This window comes from Odontesthes bonariensis, chromosome 18 (genome assembly GCF_027942865.1).
Source record: "Odontesthes bonariensis isolate fOdoBon6 chromosome 18, fOdoBon6.hap1, whole genome shotgun sequence".
Taxonomy (NCBI): domain Eukaryota; kingdom Metazoa; phylum Chordata; class Actinopteri; order Atheriniformes; family Atherinopsidae; genus Odontesthes; species Odontesthes bonariensis.
Window position 1 is genome coordinate 28,701,140 of NC_134523.1, and position 23,077 is coordinate 28,724,216.

At 43.9% G+C, this 23,077-nt stretch overlaps 1 protein-coding gene across 1 annotated transcript in view; it reads right to left on the bottom strand.

Annotated features, from left to right (window-relative positions):
- Positions 1-23,077, bottom strand: part of LOC142367877 (sodium/hydrogen exchanger 3-like) — a 37,214-nt gene that overhangs the window by 6,812 nt on the left and 7,325 nt on the right. The window contains exons 2-10 of the mRNA XM_075449899.1: positions 9,444-9,746; positions 4,622-4,782; positions 3,757-3,835; positions 3,489-3,666; positions 1,664-1,884; positions 1,376-1,578; positions 411-500; positions 250-320; positions 45-174 (exon numbers count right to left, since the gene is read on the bottom strand). Coding sequence (XP_075306014.1) covers positions 45-174; positions 250-320; positions 411-500; positions 1,376-1,578; positions 1,664-1,884; positions 3,489-3,666; positions 3,757-3,835; positions 4,622-4,782; positions 9,444-9,746 — 1,436 coding nt within the window. The remainder of the gene's footprint in view (positions 1-44; positions 175-249; positions 321-410; positions 501-1,375; positions 1,579-1,663; positions 1,885-3,488; positions 3,667-3,756; positions 3,836-4,621; positions 4,783-9,443; positions 9,747-23,077) is intronic.

Genomic DNA, 23,077 nt, shown 5'->3' on the forward strand with positions numbered 1-23,077 from the left:
GCGTCAGCCTCCTTTGACCTTCACTTCAGCAGAAACAAACTCACCTCGGCCACGTAGCTCATAGCGTCCTTCAGGTTCAGCTGGTGGAAGACGTTGAAGAGGCGGTCCTGCGACTTCCTCGCCGACGGCTTCATCAACAACCACGACATCCACTTTTGCTCGAAATTGTTCCACCTTCGCAAACAAGAGAAGAAGTCAGCGTGGCTCCGGTGAAGCTGTCGAGATCTTCTCAGTGACTTCTTAACCTACTTGTCCCTCATGTAGTTGTGTCCTATCTGTCCTGATATGTCTTCGATGGCAATCAGCATGTGATCGAACATCTAAAGCACAAAGAGATCAGAATCCGTATGAGCTGCACGACCAGGTGGTTCGTGTCTGAAAAAGGTCGGATGTCTAATTCAGCTGCTTACCTTGTTTTGGACTTTTTCTACCAGCGTCAGCTCGACCACGGCAGCCCTCTTGACTTTGAGCCACGTGACCAGAGGTTTCATCGTTAATCCCTGCAGTCACGTGCAAAATTTAAGCTTTTATGAGAACAGAATAAAGCAGAGATGGGGACTCGAGTTACTGTGACTTGGACTCGAGTCGACTCGAGTCGCTGTTTAGATGACTTGTGACTTGACAAAAATGTAAAGACTTTAGACTCGACTCGGACTTGGAAGTTAAAGACTCGGCACTTGACTTGAATTGAGACACAATGACTTGAATGACTTGAGTGTTAAGCATCTAGCATAACTTCGAACTTCGTCATTTGAAGATCCATTCTGACCAGCTCGTCAAATTAGCTAATATTAAACCTGTTAGCCTAGTCGGTAGTTAGCTAACGTTAGCTTGATATGATACGGGGTGGACAGGTTGGACACATTGGCCAATGATGTTTACTCACAGTTACTTATATCTTGTCTTTTCACTTTATTAAGATCAGATTCTGCAGGTAAAATTGCAATAATAAGGTGACTTGACTTGACTCGATTTGCCCAAGAAAAAAGTACTTGGGACTTACTTGAGACCTGAAAGCTAAGACTTGAGTCTTACTTGAGACTTGGAAGCTAAGACTTGAGACTTACTTGAGACTTGGAAGCTAAGACTTAGGACTTACTTGAGACTTGAAAGCTAAGACTTGAGTCTTACTTGAGACTTGGAAGCTAAGACTTGAGACTTACTTGAGACTTGAAAGCTAAGACTTGAGACTTACTTGAGACTTGAAAGCTAAGACTTGGGACTTTTTTGAGACTTGAAAGCTAAGACTTGGGACTTACTTGAGACTTGAAAGCTAAGACTTGAGACTTACTTAAGACTTGCACATGTGTGACTTGGTCCCGTCTCTGGAATAAAGCAGCAATGAATAAATCGAATCAATATTCTAACTGCTTACCTGAAGGATAACAGTGAAGTACACGACGATGAGAGTCGTGCTCACCATCAGGTTCTTCTCCTTTATCCTGCTCTCATCAAGCATCGTGGCCAAAGCGTAAGCAACTGCCCCTCGCAGGCCACCGTAGCTCATGATCACCTGATCGATGAGCTCTATGGGCACCAGCCTGAACTTGTTCAAGATCCAGGTGAGGAAAAACACACCTGGAGCACACACACACACACACACACATAAAACGGTTTGCTTTGTTTCCGCTCAACAACTCACAGCCAAGGAGAAAAATCTCACCGATGAATCGGTACACGAAGATGAAGAAGAGCGTGAGGAGGATGAAGCCCGTATTCCACACCCAGATGGTCTTATCAATGGCCGAGATGCCGAGGAAAACAAAGATGATAGTTTCGGATCCATTGGCGAACACCTTCATGGCGTACCTGACGGTGTTGACGGAATTCTCGTCCATGTTTGCGTTGATGTACTTCTGACAGCACATGGCGCAGAACATGATCCTTAACACAGAAAACAAGATTGCAGACACATCTGAGGTTTCCTCAGCAAGACGGAGCCCAGAACAGCAGATTTGGACCCCGCCAGGTGATCTATGGCTCCCTACTTGTTATCGCCATCGTTTAAGGTCAAATGTAGAGGTGGGTAGTAACGAGTCACATTTACTTGAGTAAGTTTTTGAAAAATATATACTTCTAGGAGTAGTTTTAAATCTCTATACTTTTTACTTTTACTTGAGTAGATCTGTGCAGCAGAAACTGTCCTCTTACTCCGCTACATTAGGCTACAATGAGCTGGTTACTTCTCTTCTTACCTCTTTGGTATTCTACGCCTCATTTTAATGTTTTATTCTGACAGAGAGAGAGACTTCCACCAAAGGCTCTACCACCTGACTGTGTTTCACCAATCAGACGTAGCCGTGCAGTCTGGTCACGTGACCGTATTCAATCTCAGCGGCGGGGTGGGTTAGCTTTGCAGTTTACAGTCGTGGCAAACAAACAAAAGCCCCTTTCACACTATAACCTCCAAATTGAGGAAATCCAGCTCATATTTGAAGCAGAAGAACGCGAACACCGTCCCCAAAATGTGGCGGAAAATAACGTCCTCTGTTTGGAGGCTGAGGAGCTCGCGGACCTCCTTGTCTCCCCAGTTGGCCATATTGAAAAATGTCTCCAACTTGATGTAGGCTAAAACAGAGTAAAACTTGTCCTCACCTGTCGCTGTTGTTCTGAATCAGCTGTCCATTCTGTCTTTTAAACTCCTCACGTCACGCCCACGTCCGACCCGCGTCGATTGCGTTCACATCAAACTCGGCTCGGCAAAAAGACTAGGGTCCGACGCGGGTCGAAAAGCGAGTCGAGTTGACGCGGCAGCCCGGGTCGGCAGTGTGAACGCAACAGCGGACACGCTGAATTAGCGAATTAAACGCGGGTTATTCGGCAGTGTGAAAGGGGCTACAGAAACAGATGAAAAATGTCAGAATCAACGGTGGGAAATGAAGACACAGACGAGGCCTCATACTGAAAGCATGTTTACCTTACAAAGAGTGCCAAACAGCAGCTACATTATGTGTCTTCTGTGTCAACCAAAACAAACGCACATTTCAGCAGAAACTCGACATCTAACTTGAGGAAACACGTAGCGTTTCCTAAACTCATTTTTTTTCCTCATGGATAGGTGAATGTTTGTTTTTTAGGTTACATATGTTTTAAACATTTCCTGAGTCTCTTTTATTTTTTATTGAAGTTCTTGAATTTACCTGGATTATTTTATTCTAAGCCATTTTATAATTAATTAATTAATTTTAATTTATTTGATCAATTGGATGAACTCTAATATGCCTAAAGATGATTATTTAGTATTTTTGTCTGTCTGATTTAATGCTTGTGTTAACAAATAAATCAGACGTTACTCAACAGTTACTCAGTACTTGAGTAGTTTTTTTCACCAAGCACTTTTTTACTCTTACGCAAGTATTTCTTTGGATGAATACTTTTTACTTTTACTCGAGTCATATTATTCTGAAGTAAATTTTTGGCTACTCTACCCACCTCTGGTCAAACGTGAGCCAAACGCTGTCATTTCATTACTCTTGGTGGGTACTCACGAAAGGATGGCAGACAGGGAGAGCATCTCGGCTGTCAGGTAGGCGAGGTATCCCAGCACGAAGATGAAGCCGGGCTCGATTATCTGGACGTTTTTAGTGCATCTGGTCAAAAGAGCGATCAGCAGGCCGAACACGAAGCCGAGGAAGGAGCCGCCAAACGCTACCACAAAGAAGGAAACTGGAGAAGGAGAGTAAGCAAACCTCAGACTGTCCAGGTAACACGTCACACCTCACGCTCTCTTCATTAAAGGCTGAATAAATTACTCACTTATTCCTTTAATGATCTCTACTGCATCAATTTGGGATCCTCCGAGTGTAACAAACGAGTCAAAGACATTAAAGAGCACCTAAGGGAAGAAAATCCGTCCTCCGGTTATAAACAGAAGAGTGACACTTCACTGGGAAAAATCAAAGTCTTACCAAGTATATTTGTCTCATTTCTAGTAAAATATCTTATTACACTTAATATAATACACAACTGTCTAACAAGTACCATTTCAGCCAGATATAGGGACTTGTTTTAAAACAATACATCTGGAATATCTTGTTAAATAAAAAAGTCTTGAAAACAAATTGTTTTGAGTCGGATTTCATATGAAACAATAATTTTTTGACATTTGAAGAGGTTTTTAAGCTAATTTCAAGATTCACTTTCATCTCAAAAGTCCTAAATATCACATCTTATTTCAAGAAATCATGACAATCCGATTTTCACTAGTTCCATTGGCAGATTTTTTTTGTTTATATCAAGCAAAAACGTATTTTATTTGTTGTTTTTCTTACTTATTTTTGGAGGGGCATTTTTTCCAGTGTTCGTTGCTGAACCCCAAATCAGAACATAAAAAAATACTCAGTTATATAAAAAAATACATGGATTCCTACAGGAAACAAAGTAGAACCGTGAGCATTACTGTGCTTTTTCCATCCTGACCCAACCTTTTTGTGGTTTTGAGTTTTGGCCTTTTCATTTCCTCCCACTTCATGTTGTTTCAGCATTTGAACCAAGAGCAAATTCATGATTCCTGATCCCTAAAAGCAACACTTAAGGGAGCTAAATGGCCTCTAAATCATCGGTAAAGATAAAGGAGCTCCCTTTACAGAGCAGAACGTCTCAGAGTGGACAGAACACGAACCACTGTTACGCCGTCGTTGAGGACCGACTCTCCGAACACCATGATGAAGAGCACCTCGTTGACGTGGACCTGCTCGAACACAGCGATGACGGCTACGGGGTCCACGGCGGCAATCAGGCTGCCGAACAGGAGATACTCCAGCAGGCCGACGTCCAGGTCGCCTGCAGCACGCAGAGCGGGAAAAACAGGAAATTTGAGCCCACATTTACCATATCTGGAGCTTAAAGGAATGGTTCGGCGTAAAATGATAATTCGAGCATCACATGGTCATGCCACATAATTTATATGGGCGATGAGACTTTCTCCGAAAGACCCCGGCATTCCGAAGTTGGCTATTTTGAAGTGTTTTGTTAGAAACGCAGCCAATGCAACTGTACGGGGCCAATTTGGAAAATATAAGAAATCGGTTGTTTTTCCGCGATAAACAAGCTCAAAAGTGCTACATACTTCAGCTGTGTCATAACAAAGGCCTCGTCAAGCAAACCGAGGCACAGAGAACTTCATCGGACCACACAGCCTTTCACTGGCTTGTGTTTTTTGAGGCATCACCGGTAGTTCCAACTCCTGCTTCAAGTTATCAAAGGGAGGCTGAGACGCAAATATGGCAGAAGACGACCATAATATTTTCAAAGACGAGCCATTTGCGTTTGAAGGCCAACCATACTTGTTTGAGCCCGAATATACAGACGAGGAGTTGCGGGAACGGGAGGAACACCAGAGATGTGCGGAGCAAGCGTCAGTGGGAGCTTCTGCTCGGTCGCGTAGGTACATGGTGGTACGACAACCGGTGAAAACACAAGCCAGTGAAAGGCTGTGTGGTCCGATGAAGTTCTCTGTGCCTCGGTTTGCTTGACGAGGCCTTTGTTATGACACAGCTGAAGTATGTAGCGCTTTTGAGCTTGTTTATTGCGGAAAAACAACCGATTTCTTATATTTTCCAAATTGGCCCCATCCAGTTGCATTGGCTGCGTTTCTATCAAAACACTTCAAAATAGAAAACTTCGGAATGCCGCTGTCTTTCGGAGAAAGGTTCATCACCCATATAAATTATGTGGCATGACCATGTGATGCTCAAATTATCATTTTACGCCGAACCATTCCTTTAAAATCCAAAAGACGGCCTTGTATCTGACTCTAGAATACTTTGGTGTACAGAGGTGCCTCAGTTTCTACATCCCTGACTGATACTCATTTTTTTTTACTTGTTGTAATGGCCATTTGTCCATTTAAAAAAAAAAAAAAAAAATTTATCTTAAACAAAATGAAAAGACCACAGATGCACCGTGAGGATGTGGTTTAACGCAGGCAGAAGGGGAGAGCTGCAGGTTTTCTTTGTTCTTTTCTTTGTTTTATTATTTGGAAATAAATAAATATAATAATAAATAAATCATCAGAAAATGCAAGAATTCAGCTTGGACTCTCGTCTTCTTCTGCCTGCCTTAAAGATGAACTGAAACGAATGTTCATCTATCATTCAAATGAAATGTTTGTCTTTTTCTAAAACCATCAATCCAACTTGAACTAAATTTTCCGGGCATAACTTGTTAAAACGGCCATTTAAAGCTGCAGTCTGCAACTCTTTTTCAAGCATAATGCCTGGAACTGTCCGGGGATTCTGAAAGTAGTACATTAAATACCCCAAGACAAAAAAAATGAGTTCTCTAGGTCCCCTATATGTCCCGCTAGGTCCCTCCAAAGCCAGCAGGTTTGTTTACAAAATTGCAGACCAGACTGGTAAAAGGTAACCAATCAGGTTACGAGCTGGGCTCTGCTGCCTGTCAATCACCGATTGTGCACGCGCGATACAAGGTAGGCTCGTCCCCACGCTTATTTATCTGGACTATTGAACTTCATTACGGGCTAGTCTACTTACTGTGTCTTCCATGATCGCAAATGACAGGTGAGTTGATGAATGAGGAGTCATGTACGCGAATCTGGCGTGCACGTCTACGTGCACGAGTTCTCATGTGTTTTGATGGGGCGGGACAGGAAGTTGAATAACTTTTTATTTTTCGGTTAAAAAATAAGCATTTCTTGCATTTTGCGACTACGCAGGTCACCGTTTTCAACTTCAAGCGTTCTGATAGATCATGTAAACTCTTAAAATGCCAAAAATTAGGACTTTACGTATGACAACAACAAATCCTGCAGACTGCAGCTTTAAAAGTGTGAATTGTGGCCTTTGGTGCGAAATTGGCCACGTGACCGTGACGTCATAGGGTTGACTCCCTTATTTGACAGTATGGCTGGCTGCGAAAACAACATACATTAGATGGACCTATATCTCATAAAGGAACCAAAATTCTGATACAAACATCAGGAGGTCAAAAGAACACACCTCTAACATTATGTGGAAAAACTTTCGTTGAATTTAAGCCACACAAATCGATTTAGTATCTATATTGTAGAGGCTCTCTGCACCTCCCGTATGGGTAATGGAAATGAAAGATATCATTTTGGCACAGGATCGGCGGCACAAAACAGCCATCGCTCCTACTACACGCTGATTATTATTAAGATGTTATCAATCAAATGACACAATAGTGTATGTTTGCTGTGGTAAACTGGAAAAGATTTGAACATGCTGGTGTTGTGCCGAGAAGTGCATGCCTGCCGAGAAATGCATCCCCTGCTGGTCCCCTGCTTTAAAGAGAGTCTGGAATGGAATGATATAACTACATTAGAATTTGTTTACCTGATTAAATTAACAGATGCGTATTTCAACAAGTCCAAAATTGCCACTAAAATTAAATTAAAATAGTAAAATTTCGTAGTTCTTGGTTCATTTTTGGATTATTTTATCTGGGCTACTCTGAATAAAGACTGATAATCATAGAAAATGTCTCCAACCGGCTTTCTGGCTTACTTCAAAAGTGATAGTCACAGCCCTTACTTTGGAATATTTGTACAATAATATAATAATAGGTGTAAGGGATGCTCTAAACTGTACAATTGTGGGATTATAATAAGTGTACTGTACATGTATTATTCATCTACATGAAGAAAAGAGATGAACGAATGAAAAACCATTGTCAGCTCAATATCATCACTGTAACTTTATTGGTTTACGCGCTCTCCCGCGAATGGGGATGCATTTCTCGGCAGGCATGCACTTTTCGGCATAACAGTTGCAACCGACCAGGTAGATGCCATAGGTAAGAGGGTACAGACGCCAAAACAGGTGGCGGTGGCTTTGTCTGATCGTTGACGTGATCAATATTATGTCCACAGAATCTCTGATTTTCAAGAAACTCAGGTGATCATGCATCAGTAGTGATGAAAACGATAAAAACATGACAAAACACAAAAAAAGCTAGCAGAGGTAGACGGCCAGCCACTCACAACGGCGCCAAATTCTAGCTGGATATGTGTGTAGACCGAAGAGCAGGCCGAGCAGTCCCCTGCTTCCGAGCAGCAAACACCGTAACAGGCGCAGCTATCGGCAGGCGGCAGCAGGCAGCGATACGATCCACCGTGCTCTTGTCTTTGCCTTCTTCTTGTCAGCCTCAGTTCCAGTATTTTTTAGTTTGGGAAACATGTGCAGAGAGATGCCTTCAGTGAAGCTGCTATTTTTGCAACTAACATCATTTGGCCCTCCAGCAACACAATATTTTCCACCGTGCTTTGATGTCTTAGCCATAGACGCCGCCATTATAGTTAGACGACTAGAACTTCTGTGTCAACCCTATGACGTCACGCATAAAAAAATGAATTCGCACAAAAAGACAAAATGTGGTTCCTTTTGAGCCTGTTTTAACATGACTTCCCGGATAAATTATTATCCAGACAATATCTCATTTTAATTGCAAGGCTTGGAACCTTTAGAATCAGCAGCAAAAACTGTGAAATTCCAACAATTAAAATTAGTTTCATAAGTCCTTTAAACCACATCCCCCATAGTGCATCTGTGGTCTTTAACGCGTTATTATCGCGTTAACTCGTTAATTATTTAACGCCGCTAAATATTTTATTGTGCATTAACAAAGTTTTTTTTAACTTTTTTTTGTTTTTTTGGGGGGCTTTTGTGCCTTTAATGGATAGGAAAGTTCAGAGAGACAGGAAGCAGGGGGCAGAGAGAGGGGGAACAACACGCAGCACAAGGCCATCCGATGCGGGACTCGAATCGAGGCCAGCTGCAGCGAGGACTATAGCCTCTGTACATGGGGCGCCTGCTCAACTCAATACGCCACCGACCACCCCTGTTTCATTATTTATTTTATTATTGTAAAAGTCTGTTGCTCACAGGCTTTTATTTTGTAAAAGTCTGTTTCTCACAGGCTTTTATTTTGTAAAAGTCTGCTGCTGTCTGCTTTGGAACCGGTAAAGTAAGTAATCAGGGGATCCACCAAACCTGGAGAAGGGTACGGAACTTTTACTCGGCCATTTTCATTTTAAAAGTTCTTCCAGACGGCAGAGTCGACAGAACCAAAGTCATCTGTAAACTCTGCCAAGTTGAATTGTCTTCTCAGCGTAGTAGTTCCAGTCTAAAATATCACTTAAAGGCAAAACACACAACTGATAGCAGCAAGTCATTCAAGGAAACAGACAGTGGAGCGAGGCTTCTACATAAAAACTACAGAAAGATGCTGATGTTAAAAGTGTGTTTCCAAAACAAATGTTATGGCACTTTCATTCATATGGCAGCACATTTAAAATAAAACTAAATGCTAAAAGATATACACTACGTTTGGATTCATTTTTGGATTTCGCGTACAAATGCGATTAATCATGAATAATCAGGGAAATCATGTTATTAATTAGATCAAACCTTTTTTATCATTGCCCAGCCCTAGTTTTAATAAAGTTAAAACGCTTCTGTTACCCATGGCTCCTCCTTTGTGACACCCCCACAGTGACAGCCCCAAGCTGGCGGCATTCCAGCAGGTCCCGATGATGGCGTAGACCAGGATGCCCCCCATGTTGCTGAAGAAGAGCTTGTTCGGCATGGCGTAGCCCGCATCCAGGATGACTTGAGGCAGCAGGTAGAAGAAGAAAACCGTTGGGGTCAGCTTGAAGGTCTGCACCTTGTCGGCCCCCCAGATCATCCCCCCCAGGATGAAGCCAAAGGTGATGAGCAGGGCGCTCTCGGGGATGATGTTGGTCACATGGTGGTTAGACTCGATGACTGAAAGAAGAAGACGGATACACGTGAGACTTTTTAAGTTAAAGGCGGGGTAGGGGATCTTTTTCTGGAACATTTTTTTACATATTGCTTGAAATACTCTTCACACCCCCATTGCAACCAATTAATTAAAAGTTTTGACATTAATATGAAAAGTTTTAGTGGCCTCTAGAACGTACAATCAAGGAAAAACAGTTTCCAATCATTGTGAACGGACCGTTCACAATGATTGGATACTGATGCCGTCTATCAAACTGCAATCTGCTCTCCCCCCCCCTCCCCCCCCCTCTGTGCGCGTACCCTGCTCCGTGAACGAATTACACGTCCAGAAGCTTGGCAGGAAGCTAAACTAGAGCCAGCTTGGCTAGCACCTAGCATTATTAAACGTATAGTTAGCATAAACTAAATAATAAATACGGCAACGATCGATGCTTGCTGTCAGAACAGCGCTCGTGCACCTTCGTGCTCGTGCGCGTTCATGTACTCTAGAGGCGTGGCTTCGGGGGGAAAGTGAAGAAAAGGGTTGGGACTTTTTACCTGTGTATTTTCAAACTGCAGCTTCGCTGGACTCAAAATCCAGGATCTCCTACCCTACCTTTAAAGGGATAGTTCGCCTCATTTGACATGAAGCTGTACGACATCCTATATCAGCAACATCATTTATCAACATTTTCTTACCCCCTGCTGCGTCCTGCACTGGAAAAAATGCCCCTCCAAAAATAAGTAAAAAAAACAACAAATACGAGACGTTTTTGCTTGAAATAAGCAAAAAAAATCTGCCAATGGAACTAGTGAAAATCGGCTTGTCCAGATTTCTTGAAATAAAATGTGATATTTGGGACTTTTGAGTTAAAAATGATCTTGAAATTTAGCTTAAAAACCTCTTCAAATGTCAAATGTTTCATATGAAATCCGACTCAAAACAATTTGTTTTCAAGACATTTTCATTTAACAAGATATTCCAGATGTATTGTCTTCAAACAAGTCCCTATATCTGGCTGAAATGGTACTTGTTAGGCAGTTGTGTCTTATTTTAAGTGTAATGAGATACTCAATGAGACAAATATACTTGGTAAGATTTAGATTTTTTTCAAGCGTGTGAGCCGAGTTCCAGCCTCGTTTTGGTGTTGATGAAGGTAGTCCGGCTAGTTGGCTGGGGTTTAAAAAATAAAGCGTTTTGCTTCTCAGAACAATATGCGTTCAACAGAGTAATACATTTGCATCACAAAAGGAGCTTTTTGTTGGTCAGATGTCCGCTGTGAAGACGGGAGGTTTTGGTAAAATTATTTTTTGACCACTTTTTGAGCTTGTAAAGTCAGATTAAGTTAACTTTCATATTTCATCTAAGTTGTAAGAGATTTTTTAGTTATTGTTTTGTTCATATTTTTTGTTGGAAATAAACTCCATATATTTTTTAAACAATCAAGTCGGAAGTGCAAGAATCAAACCGCCTGTTGCCCCCCACGGCCTTTCTTAGAAAATGTAGTTTGGAAACTTAGTAGGCCGCGACACAGTGCCAAGAGATTGTGAGGTCTGACTTTTTCTTGGAGAACCATTTTGTGATGCAAATGTATTACTCTGTTGAACGCATATTGTTCTGAGAAGCAAAACGCTTTATTTTTTAAACCCCAGCCAACTACCTTCATCAACACCAAAACGAGGCTGGAACGCTGCTCACAGGACGCAGCAGGGGGTAAGAAAATGTTCAGAAATGATGTTGCTAATATGGGATGTCATACAGCTTCATGTCAAAAGAGGCAAACTATCCCTTTAATGCCTTTTGGTTTCACAGGCTCTTGTTTTGGCATCTTTAATCCTCTAGATGTCCCTGCTGTTTCTCCCCTGCCAGTCGGATGTCTTACAGCTAATTAAAGCTCATTGTGCCTCCTGAAGGCGAGCCTCGATGACCAATAAGACTGTCTGTATTCAGGCTGTGGCTGGATGACTTTTAAGCTTTGCGCTGTAACTAAACCAGAAATATAAACCTCGTGTGAGGTTGCAAAATGTGCAAATGATCAACAGTCGCTCTCAGAAAGCATCACTTTGTTCTGAGCAGATGATCAACCAGCACAGGGAGGCCCGATGAAATCTGCGAGCGGAACTAAAGACAGACTTTTGCTTCAGGTTACAGATGAATATCTAATAATAAAACCTCCTGAAGCGTCGCGTTACGGCCACTTATGAGACACTCCTTCCTTTTTTCAGCCCACATGAATGGAGTTCTGTTGTGCCATTATTTTCCACTCAAAGTCAGTTGAAGATTAAAGAAACTTTGATCTGTGAAACTGCATATTTTTTATGAGCAGTTTTAATGTATCTGAGTGGGCGAGTCCAACGGTCAGCACCTGAGAAAAAAAACAAAAACTACTCAGAACATTTGGAGTTCAAAACAGGAACTTCTAAGATGTGAAGAAGTGATTTTTAAAGAATGTCAACTTCAGCAGAAACATGTAAAAATAGTAGAAATTCTTCTGTTCCCTGGAACAGCACTCTGTGGAGATAACAAAGCTGTTCGCAAAATATTAGAGACACATCACAGGAACTGTACTAAAGTCCTGATCCAACCTTTCTATTTCTGACTTTCCTGTAATCTCTCAAAGTGCTCTTGACCTCTGACCTTTGAAGCATTCAGGCAAGAAAAAGGCTCCTAACTCAAGGGATGAACCAGTGTTGTGTCCAACTCAGCAAAGAAGCCATTTTAAACTGGATCTTTAGGCACTTTGTTCCCAGCAGCCTGTCACAGAGACGCATCATTTGTTCCCATTTCTTTAGCTGCATCTGTGAAAAACAGCTTCATAGTTTCAACTTTTTTGTACATTTAAGTTAAAACTGCTTTCAGTTACCAAAAGAGTCAAATTAATATAAGAAATTCAGTTTAAAAAAATCCCAATCCCAAAATAATGAACGTTATCACGTCTAAAAGTAGGAAAGTTGAAAATAAACAGACAATAATAAGAATTATATGTTGTCCAACATCTAGAAAAAGTAAAGAAGATTAATTTTAAAGCTTAAAAAAGGACTAAAAGATATAATCTAATGACTAATTATGGAACAATTAATATAAATGAAATGATTAAACTGTTTTATGCCACCAGAAATGAATAATCTAGAAGCTCTTTGTGGGTTTTAGACTGGAATTAAGATTTGTTCCCATTTCTTTAGCTGCATGTGTGAAAAACAGCAAAGATAACACAGTCTGACACACAGAAAACAGGATTTCTGCAGCAACAAGCTGATTCCCAAAGAGCTGTTAGCTGAAAACTCGGCATATCTCAGCATGGTGTGCAGTGTGTCCTTAAAACATCTGAGGAAACCTGAAATGCTTCAGTGTACTCATACAACACCGTCTTATTGAGGACACTGAGTGGCTGTTGGACAAGAATAGACAGAAACCTGCTGAATTCATCAACATATGTGACTCACATAAGTGAAAGATTATCTAATTCCTGAAATATGCACTGGAAAAAATGCCCCTGCAAAAATAAGTAAAAAAAAACAACAAATACGAGACGGTTTTTTCTTGAAATAAGCAAGATCACTTTTAACTCAAAAGTCCTAAATATCACATCTTATTTCAAGAAATCTTGACAAAGCTGATTTTCACTCGTTCCATCGGCAGATTTTTGGAGGGGCATTTTTTCCACTGTGAAGTCGATCACAAATTGTCCTCTTTTAAAGGAAAAAGGAAGAAAACATTATCCTGTTTTATGAGTCAAACGTGCTGTTTCACAGTGTCTGTGACAAAAGGACGACTTTGTATATACTTCAACTCAAACTTTATCTCTTTTGACTCAACAATTACGCAAACTGCAACATCTAAACATTCCTAGAAGTCAGTCCGACAGGCTTCGCGCGCTTCTGTTTTCAGTGAGAAAAGCGTGGTTACGTACCCAGTTTACCCAAAAAAGACACTAACACCCACAAGGCAACGAGGTAAGGCACCTCCACGTGGCGCCACTTAAAGGAGACGATGGGGATTCCCGTGATGCTGGACCCGTGCTCGGTGCGATTCGGGCTGGACTTCGGATCCCCAGGATGCGTAATCGCCGCTTCAGGCTTGGCCGGCGACGCGGAGCAGAGCAGGAGCGCTGACCCCAGCAGCCAGAGGCGCAGATTTCCCCAGCGCCGCATCAGATAAGGCAGCAGAAAGCAGCAGGCTGAGAACAGAAGCTCTGATAAAACAGCCTGTGCTCAGACGTTGGGTGAAACTGTGCGTGCCCAGGCCGGGCCGGGCTGCCGGACAGACTGTCACACCTCTTATCTTTCCTTTCTTTTCTGCTTCCTCAAGCCTACTCTTGTTTACTTTGAGTTGTGACTACTTAATCTTTTTTATTTTCCCCTCTGCATCCTCTTTCTTCCCCCCAGCAGGAACTTAGAAAGAGCACCTGAACCTGGACTCAGCCTTTTATACACAAACATGATAAAGGGTGAGATGGTGGAGTTAAAGGTGGAGTAACGGGTGTCAGAGAGCTCTCTGGTTATTCAGTCATTCACTGCTCTCTCTGTGCTTTCCGGTCCCCAACACATCCACTCCGAGCCGTTATGACAGAGGTCGGATGACGGTTTGCACCATTCACGCCTCGGCAATGATTGACGCTGACGTTTCTCAATCTTGGTTAAAGACTCCCTACAGATGAGAGAGAAACGAGCGAGACGTCAAACATTCCCTAAAATAAACCATGACTGTTATCCGGTGCAAGAGAGGCTGATCTAGTCTGTTGACTTCTGCTATGTCACCACAGCCGGATTTATTCCATTTCTCCGTTTGTTTAGACTTTTAATTCATAAACTCAACATCTTTTCTGTTCAGCTTCATTTCATCTGTTAACAAACATCATTTCCCACTCTGTAAAGTGTCCTTCTCCCATTCTGGATCGTGGTGCTGGACAAAGGTTTCCCACAGTAATCTCTCGTCCGTGTGCTTCTATCAGCTGCTGATGAATGAGGGTTCTTGATGCAGCGTCGTCTGAGGGGTCAGAGGTCACGGGGGTCCAGCTCAGGCTTGCTACCTCGTCCTATACGCTGAAACTCCGCCAGATTGCCTGAATGCTTTGATGATATTCTGCTCTGCAGAGGGAGAAATATGCAGATCCCTTCCAGTCTTTCTCTATGGGGAACATTGTTTGTAAACACGTTTGTGGACAAACTGGAGATCCTCTGAACATCTCTGCTCCTCACAGACTCATCATGGAGGCTGTAGGACCAGATCCTGGTTACAATCACTTGAAATAACTTTCTTTTCTCTTTTTGTACACCCTAAAATGCCTGAGTCCCAACATTTTTTGGAACAATATGTATATTTATATATAAACATAGATAATAATGAGATAATAATATATAGATACAGATATGAAAAGAAATACAATAATAATTAAGAAAATCACAAACAGATGTTCATTTTATTTTGTTTAAGATATTGTTTAGGCCAGCAGAGAAGGCCTTGCAGGTCCTGACGGCCCACCACTGTATAGATATCATGCTGTCTGTAATGAAATAAAAGTCCTTTTTCCTGGGTTTTTTTGTGCATATTCTCCATTCTGTCCCAATAGCTGGTTCATTTATGTCTGAGTGAAGGATTTTAGGTCCTAAATGTTGAGTTGTAAATACATGTATTGTTTGTTATCCCATATATACTCTGTTTTTGCTATTGATTAAAAGTCTTGAGTTGAAGTGTGCCTCGCTTGTTGTGTGAGGGTCATAACTTTTACTGTCAGGAATGTGGCCTGGTCCAGGCTGAAACTGGATACCTTTCCCTTGTTTGCTTTTTGGATACACCCATTTTCCTAATAAAATTGAGGAGGCGTTCAGACAGGGACGCAGGAAGTGGGGTGCTCCGGGTGCTGCAGCACCCCCCACTGGACAACAGATGCAACTACACCACTTGTGTATTAGCCTAAATTCAGGCATAGTTTTTCTCCCCCTAATTATTATTCTAAAATAAAAACACAAAATATGAATGTTTTCTACTTTTTTCATACTTATAAGTAGTTTTAAATGTCTTTTAAAAATTTGGTTTGAAATGAATGATAAACTTTTAGACCTCAACCAGACCGGAAAGAACAGTGGCGTAGAACAGTGTGACGGGAGAGACGTTTGTTTATTTAGCTTGTGGTGTCAAGCTAGCAGCAATGCGCCCTTATGAGGGAGTTCATCAGTGCCACACCAAAGCGCAAGGCAACCTTTGGAGTTATTCCATCTGGTAAGCAATGCTTTTAATTAAGTTCGCTTTGGTTAAATTGTTCTCAGCTAGTTGTGTGGTTTTGCTGCTTGATTAGCCTAATTATTTTTCTAGTTTCCTTTATGTTATCAGGCTACTATTTCAGAATAGCAGACTAATGCATGCCTAATTGGTCCTGTGTATTTCTTTTTTCATTATTACTTTGCTGTAGTTCATTGAATGAGCGCAAGTCTGAGGAGAATCAGCGCGGCTGCTTCCGCTGGGTGCCCAGGAGAGCGAGAGAGTTTCACACTGCCCATGCAAAAAAGACAAAGTGCCAGGGCAGCGCGATTTTCTCTTGAGCGCGTCCTCGTCTCTATCGCATATCGCAAGCCTATGCTGCCATATCCATATCCATAAAGATCGCGTTCTGTTTTTTTATATCACGCGTGGTATAAGGACACCCGTAAAAAGCGCCCCTTTTCCTCCTTACGGGACGCGCTGTATAATGCTTGAGCACGCGTGCCGAAATACACCACGTGTCCTCTAGACATCTAGGCACAGTGTACAGTTGCAACACTGACAGCATTGTCCAGATATATAGCGTGTGCTCTCGACGTGTGGATATGGCAGCTTAGGCTTGCGATATGCGATACGTCTCCACATCAGGTGCGCGTTTCCCTTCCGCAAGAAGAACTTGATCATTTCAACGTGAGATTTAAAATAAAAAAATGGTAAAATCTAGCCTCCTTGTTTAGGCTACATAAAACATGCGAGAGTAAGTCAGATAGCCTAGGATTACTCACCCTAAAATTGATTAGAATGCAGGAAATTGCATAAAAAAAAAATGAATCCCCCCCAGCACCCCCTGGTGAAAATGTGTTCCTGCGTCCCTGCGTTCAGAGATGCTTCAGAGCGGTTTGGAGATTGTAATGAAGGGTCTCTTTAACGCTCTCCTCATGAGTTAAAAATCCTAAACGTCTCTCTCTGTCTTCTTTATAAATTTGTAGGTATTTGAACCTGACACTCATCAAACGCGGTTGGACTTGGATGAAGTCAACGACCTGCAGCGTCGATGCATCATGTCTTTATGCAAATAAAGACATGATGCAGTAAACTTCTACCTTTAAATTCAAGATGGGAGGATATTTTTCGTGTGTTATTTTATATTTTTATATAAATATTTTATATGTTCCATGTTCCATGTGTTATTTTATATTTTTATTTAAATATTTAATATTTTTCATGTTTGATGTGTTATTTTATATTTTTATATACATATTTAATCATTTTCATGTTTCATGTTTCATGTGTTATTTTATATTTTTATATAAATATTTTATATTTGTCATGTGTTATTTTATATTTTTTATATAAATATTTTATATTTTTCATGTTTCATGTGTTATTTTATATTTTTAAATAAATATTTTATATTTTTCATGTTTCATGTGTTATTTTATATTTTTATTTAATTATTTTATATATTTTTTTATGATGATGAAGAAAATTGGACACTGTGTTCCTTCGCCTGGACGTGGGTCACCGGGGCCTCCCCCTAGAGCCAGGCCCAGGGGTGGGGCCCGCCGGCGAGTGCCTGGTGGCCGGGTCTGTGCCCGTGGGGCTCGGTCGGGCACAGCCCGAAGAAACGACACGGGTCCCCCTTCCGACAGGCTCACCACCCGTGGGAGGGGCCATGGGGGTCGGGTGCAATGTGAGCTGGGCGACAGCCGAAGGCAGGCCCTTGGCGGTCTGATCCTCGGCTACTGAAGCTGGCTCTTGGGACGTGGAACGTCACCTCTCTGCTGGGGAAGGAGCCTGAGCTGGTGCGCGAGGCTGAGCGGTTCCGGCTAGATATAGTCGGACTCACCTCGACGCGTGGTTTGTGCTCCGGAACCAGCCTCCTCGAGAGGGGTTGGACTCTCTTCCACTCTGGAGTTGCCCGCGGTGAGAGGCGTAGAGCAGGTGTGGGCATACTTATTGCCCTGCTGTGCGCCTGTACATTGGGGTTCACCCCGGTAGACGAGAGGGTAGCCTCCCTCCGCCTTAGGGTGGGGGGACGGGTCCTGACTGTTGTTTGTGCTTATGCACCAAACAGCAGTTCAGAGTACCCACCCTTTTTGGAGTCCCTGGAGAAGACACTAGAGAGTGCTCCCCCGGGAGACTCCCTCGTCCTGCTGGGAGACTTCAATGCTCACGTGGGCAATGACAGTGAGACCTGGAGGGGCGTGATTGGGAGGAACGCCCCCCCCCGATCTGAATCAGAGTGGTGTTTTGTTGTTGGACTTCTGTGCTCGTCACGGACTGTCCATAACGAACACCATGTTCAGGCATAAGGGTGTCCATATGTGCACTTGGCACCAGGACACCCTAGGCCGCAGCTCGATGATCGACTTTGTGGTCGTATCGTTGGACTTGCGGCCGTATGTCCTGGACACTCGGGTGAAGAGAGGGGCGGAGCTGTCAACTGATCACCACCTGGTGGTGAGTTGGCTCCGCTTGTAGGGGAGGAAGCCGGTCAGACCTGGCAGGCCCAAACGTATTGTGAGGGTCTGTTGGGAACGGCTGGCGGAATCCCCTGTAAGGAGGAGTTTCAACTCCCACCTCCGGCAGAGCTTCAACCATGTCCCGGGGGAGGTGGGGGATGTGCCTCCATTTTTGAGGCGGCCGACCGGAGCTGTAGCCGTAAGGTGGTCGGTGCCTGTCGTGGCGGCAATCCCCGAACCCGCTGGGTGACCCCAGTGGTGAGGGAAGCCGTCAAGCTGAAGAAGGAGTCCTATCGGGCCTTTTTGCCCAATGGGACTCTGGAAGCAGCTGATGGGTACCGACAGGCCAAGCGGAACGCAGCCTCGGTAGTTGCTGAGGCAAAAACTCGGGCTTGGGAGGAGTTCGGGGAGGCCATGGAGAACGACTTCCGGACGGCTTCGAGGAGATTCTGGTCCACCATCCGGCGGCTCAGGGGGGGAAAGCGGTGCACCGTCAACACCGTGTATGGTGAGGGCGGGGCTCTGCTGACTTCAACTAGGGACGTCGTGAGTCGGTGGGGGGAATACTTCGAGGGCCTCCTCAATCCTACCGACACGCCTTCCGATGAGGAAGCAGAGTTGGGGAGCTCGGACGTGGGGCCTCCCATTTCTGGGGCTGAGGTTGCCGAGGTGGTCAAAAAACTCCTCGGTGGCAAGGCCCCGGGGGTGGATGAGGTCCGTCCTGAGTTCCTCAAGGCTCTGGATGTTGTGGGGCTGTCTTGGTTGACAGGCCTCTGCAGCATCGCGTGGACATCGGGGGCAGTGCCTCTGGACTGGCAGATCGGGGTGGTGGTCCCCCTCTTTATAAAGGGGGACCGGAGGGTGTGTTCCAACTATAGGGGGATCACACTCCTCAGCCTCCCTGGTAAGGTCTTTTTGGGGGTACTGGAGAGGAGGATCCGCCAGATAGTCGAATCTCGGATTCAGGAGGTGCAGTGTGGTTTTCGTCCTGGCCGTGGAACAGTAGACCAGTTCTATACCCTCGGCAGGATCCTGGAGGGTGCATGGGAGTTCGCCCAACCGGTCTACATGTGTTTTGTGGACTTGGAGAAGGCGTTCGACCGTGTCCCTCAGGGACTCTTGTGGGGGGTGCTCCGGGAGTACGGAGTGCCGGACTCCTTGATATGGGCTGTTCGGTCTCTGTATGACCGGTGTCAGAGTTTGGTCCGCATTGCCAGCAGTAAGTCGGACATGTTTCCTGTGAGGGTTGGACTCCGTCAGGGCTGCCCTTTGTCACCGATTCTGTTCCTAATTTTTATGGACAGAATTTCTAGGCGCAGCCAGGGCATTGAGGGGGTCAGGTTTGGCGACCTCAGAATCGGGTCTCTGCTTTTTGCGGACGATGTGGTTCTGTTGGCGTCGTCGGGCCGTGACTTTCAGCTCTCACTGGAGCGGTTCGCAGCCGAGTGTGAAGCGGCTGGGATGAGAATCAGCACCTCCAAATCTGAGACCATGGTCCTCAGCCGGAAAAGGGTGGAATGCTCTCTCCGGGTCGGGAATGAGATCCTTACCCAAGTGGAGGAGTTCAAGTATCTCGGGGTCTTGTTCACGAGTGAGGGACGAATGGAGCAGGAGATTGACAGACGGATCTGCAGTGATGCGGGCTCTGCACCGGCCCGTCGTGGTGAAGAAGGAGCTGAGCCAGAAGGCGAGGCTCTCGATTTACCGTTCAATCTATGTTCCTACCCTCACCTATGGTCACGAGCTGTGGGTAGTGACCGAAAGAACGAGATCGCGAATACAAGCGGACGAAATGAGTTTCCTCCGCAGGGTGTCTGGGCTCTCCCTTAGAGATAGGGTGAGAAGCTCGGTCATCCGGGAGGGGCTCGGAGTAGAACCGCTGCTCCTCCGCATCGCAGGAGTCAGATGAGGTGGCTCAGGCATCTGGTTAGGATGCCTCCTGGACGCCTCCCCGGTGAGGTGTTCCGGGCCCGTCCCACTGGGAGGAGGCCCCGGGGAAGACCCAGGACACGTTGGAGAGACTATGTTTCTCGGCTGGCCTGGGAACGCCTCGGGGTCTCTCCAGAAGAGTTGGAGGAAGTGGCCGGGGACAGGGACATCTGGGTGTCTTTGCTCAAGCTGCTGCCCCCGCGACCCGATCCCCGGACCAGCAGAAGATAATGGAAGGATGTGTTATTTTATATTTTTATATAAATATTTTATATTTTACATGTTTCATGTGTTATTTTATATTTTTATATAAATATTTTATGTTTTTCATGTTTCATGTGTTATTTTTCATATTTTTAATTTTTCATGTGTTTTCTGTTCTTTTGTGGATAAAATATTGGTTTAAGAATCATTTCTTCAGAAGAAAAAAAATTCTATATTTAGCTCTATATTTGGTTAAATGTCAGACATTTGAAGGCTTCTGTCTTTTCACTTTTCCACAGACGGCTGTTTTCTCCGGCCAACAGTCCCGTCCTGTGTGAGCAGAACAAAGGGACAATGGGCTTGTTAGATGGACCGGTTTCACACAGGACTTTTCTCTTAAGTGTGAAACATTCAGCCTGCAGTCGCCAGGGGCGTATCTAGCCATTTTGGGGCCCTAGGCAAAATATAGACATGGGGCCCTCATTTTTTAAATACACACATAAAACAAATTACCATCCCAATACCCTTACTTTAAATTGAGATTAAAGAATCGCAATAAACCAATACTGCACTGCCACTAACAATGGTATCAACTCTCCACAGTAAAATCAGTTTCAGATTTCTCCAGCATTTGCCAAAATTATATGTTTATTATTCAGATCAAACGAGAGAGAGAGCACGAGAGAGAGAGATTAGAATTTCCATGACACAAGTAAGTTACATGTGAAAATCAAATAATGTTTTCACTGCCAGAGATACAAAATGATCTTATGCTTAACAGAACTAAAATACAAAATGGACATGAGTAAAACCACCATTTACATTTACCAATGAAAGGACCAACAAAAAGATTTTGTGTGTGGACAGGAATAACAGTGGTTCAGTGTTTGCTTTGAAAGCAAAATCAAGCCATAGGAATGATTTAGAAATTTGAGGACTTCCCAGCACTTTACAAAATTCCAGCATTATCCTAGAAGTAAAGCCCTCCCTCAAAGGCCTGCCTGCCAAAGTATTTTGTGAGTGTATGTGTACAGAATAACAACAATATATCAACATAGTAAATTGGGGATTTTTTAAAAGGCTTAGACAGGCTGGATATAGATAGTTAGATACTGTAGCTGGCTAGTTAGATACAGGCCTACACAATTTAGTAACTAAATGTGTATTGATACTTCAAATAAGTCTTTGATACGTTTTGCTTTATTTTATAACAGCATTTAACCTACAGAAATAAAATGCAGATGATGGCGCATTCACCTACCTCCACATATTTTACAGTCATTAAGTCCCCTGTGGGCAATACTGAAGTCACTATTGCATACAGTGCACCTCGCCACGGTGTCATCATTCTTCACCTTCACTAGACATGGATATATAGTATATTCTGCTGTAAAATGAGTCTTATATTTTCGTTTTTTACTCATGGATTCACCCTCTGCCATTTGGCAGGATGCACAGTTTTGAGTGGTAACTTAGGTGACTGTCAGAGTGTAAATCGAAGCCCTCCCACACCGAACGTTTTTGGCTTATTTTGCTGACTAAACCAATCAGCGCGCCCTCTGACAAGCAGTCGCCCTGAACGTTTGTTGAACAGAGCATCGCTTTGGACAGACACGCACAGGTTTCACACCTCTCCCCCCCCTCCCCCCTCTCTCTCGTGCCGGCGCAGTCGAAACGCGCATGGTGCACGAGTTACTCTAGGCGTCCACTATTCCGGCACGTCAAGCCGTATCCAACGCATTCAATTAATTTTCAATGAAACCCGGCCGATCGTTGTCGCCGTGCTCGCAAAGCATGCTGGGATTCCGGCACGGCGAGCGGGGGACTTGCGGCACGTCAAAAAGTTGGGCTCGCTCGAAGTTTATGCAAATTTGCCACGGCAGACGGAGTGCGTTATCCAATGACAGTAGATCATGTGATCTCCTGTGTCGCAGCAGCAGCAGCAGCTCTCCTCGCTCGCAGATCCACAGCCATGGTGAAATACGAAATAATTTTCCATTGCTGACGATTTATACACATTAATTTCCCTCCAAAACTCAAATTTTTAGAGGGAGAAACTTCGGTTGGTTAAAATCACAAGTTATTTACTTTTCCCCCGGAGCCCGTATGTTCTATACAACTTCGTATACAGGCCCCTCTGTACACGCCCACTGCAGCAGCAACACGGCGACACTAGGCATCCAATCCGGCGAGTTACGTTGACGTGCCGGAATAGTGGACGCCTAGCCTTATTGTATTGCCTGCACGCTCTCACTCGCATTGAAAAAAAAAAAAAAAAAAAAACACTCCCTCGCACTGGGATGGCAGACCCCTTTTCAGGGGTGGCGGCTGCCACCCCGTGCCGCCCTGGTAGTTTCGCGCGTCTGAGAGTTTCTCAGAGTCTGTTACTACGGTAACTGACTGAGAGGTTAAGTTACCTCTCTTTGTGAAACAGGCTAGAGTTAGCCCTCTTTCTCGGGGTTGAGTTACCTCCCTTTGTGAAACGGAAAAACTCAGTTTCCCTGATTTCAGGGTTAACCAACTCAGAGTTTTCACTAAACCTGCTTTGTGAAACGGAC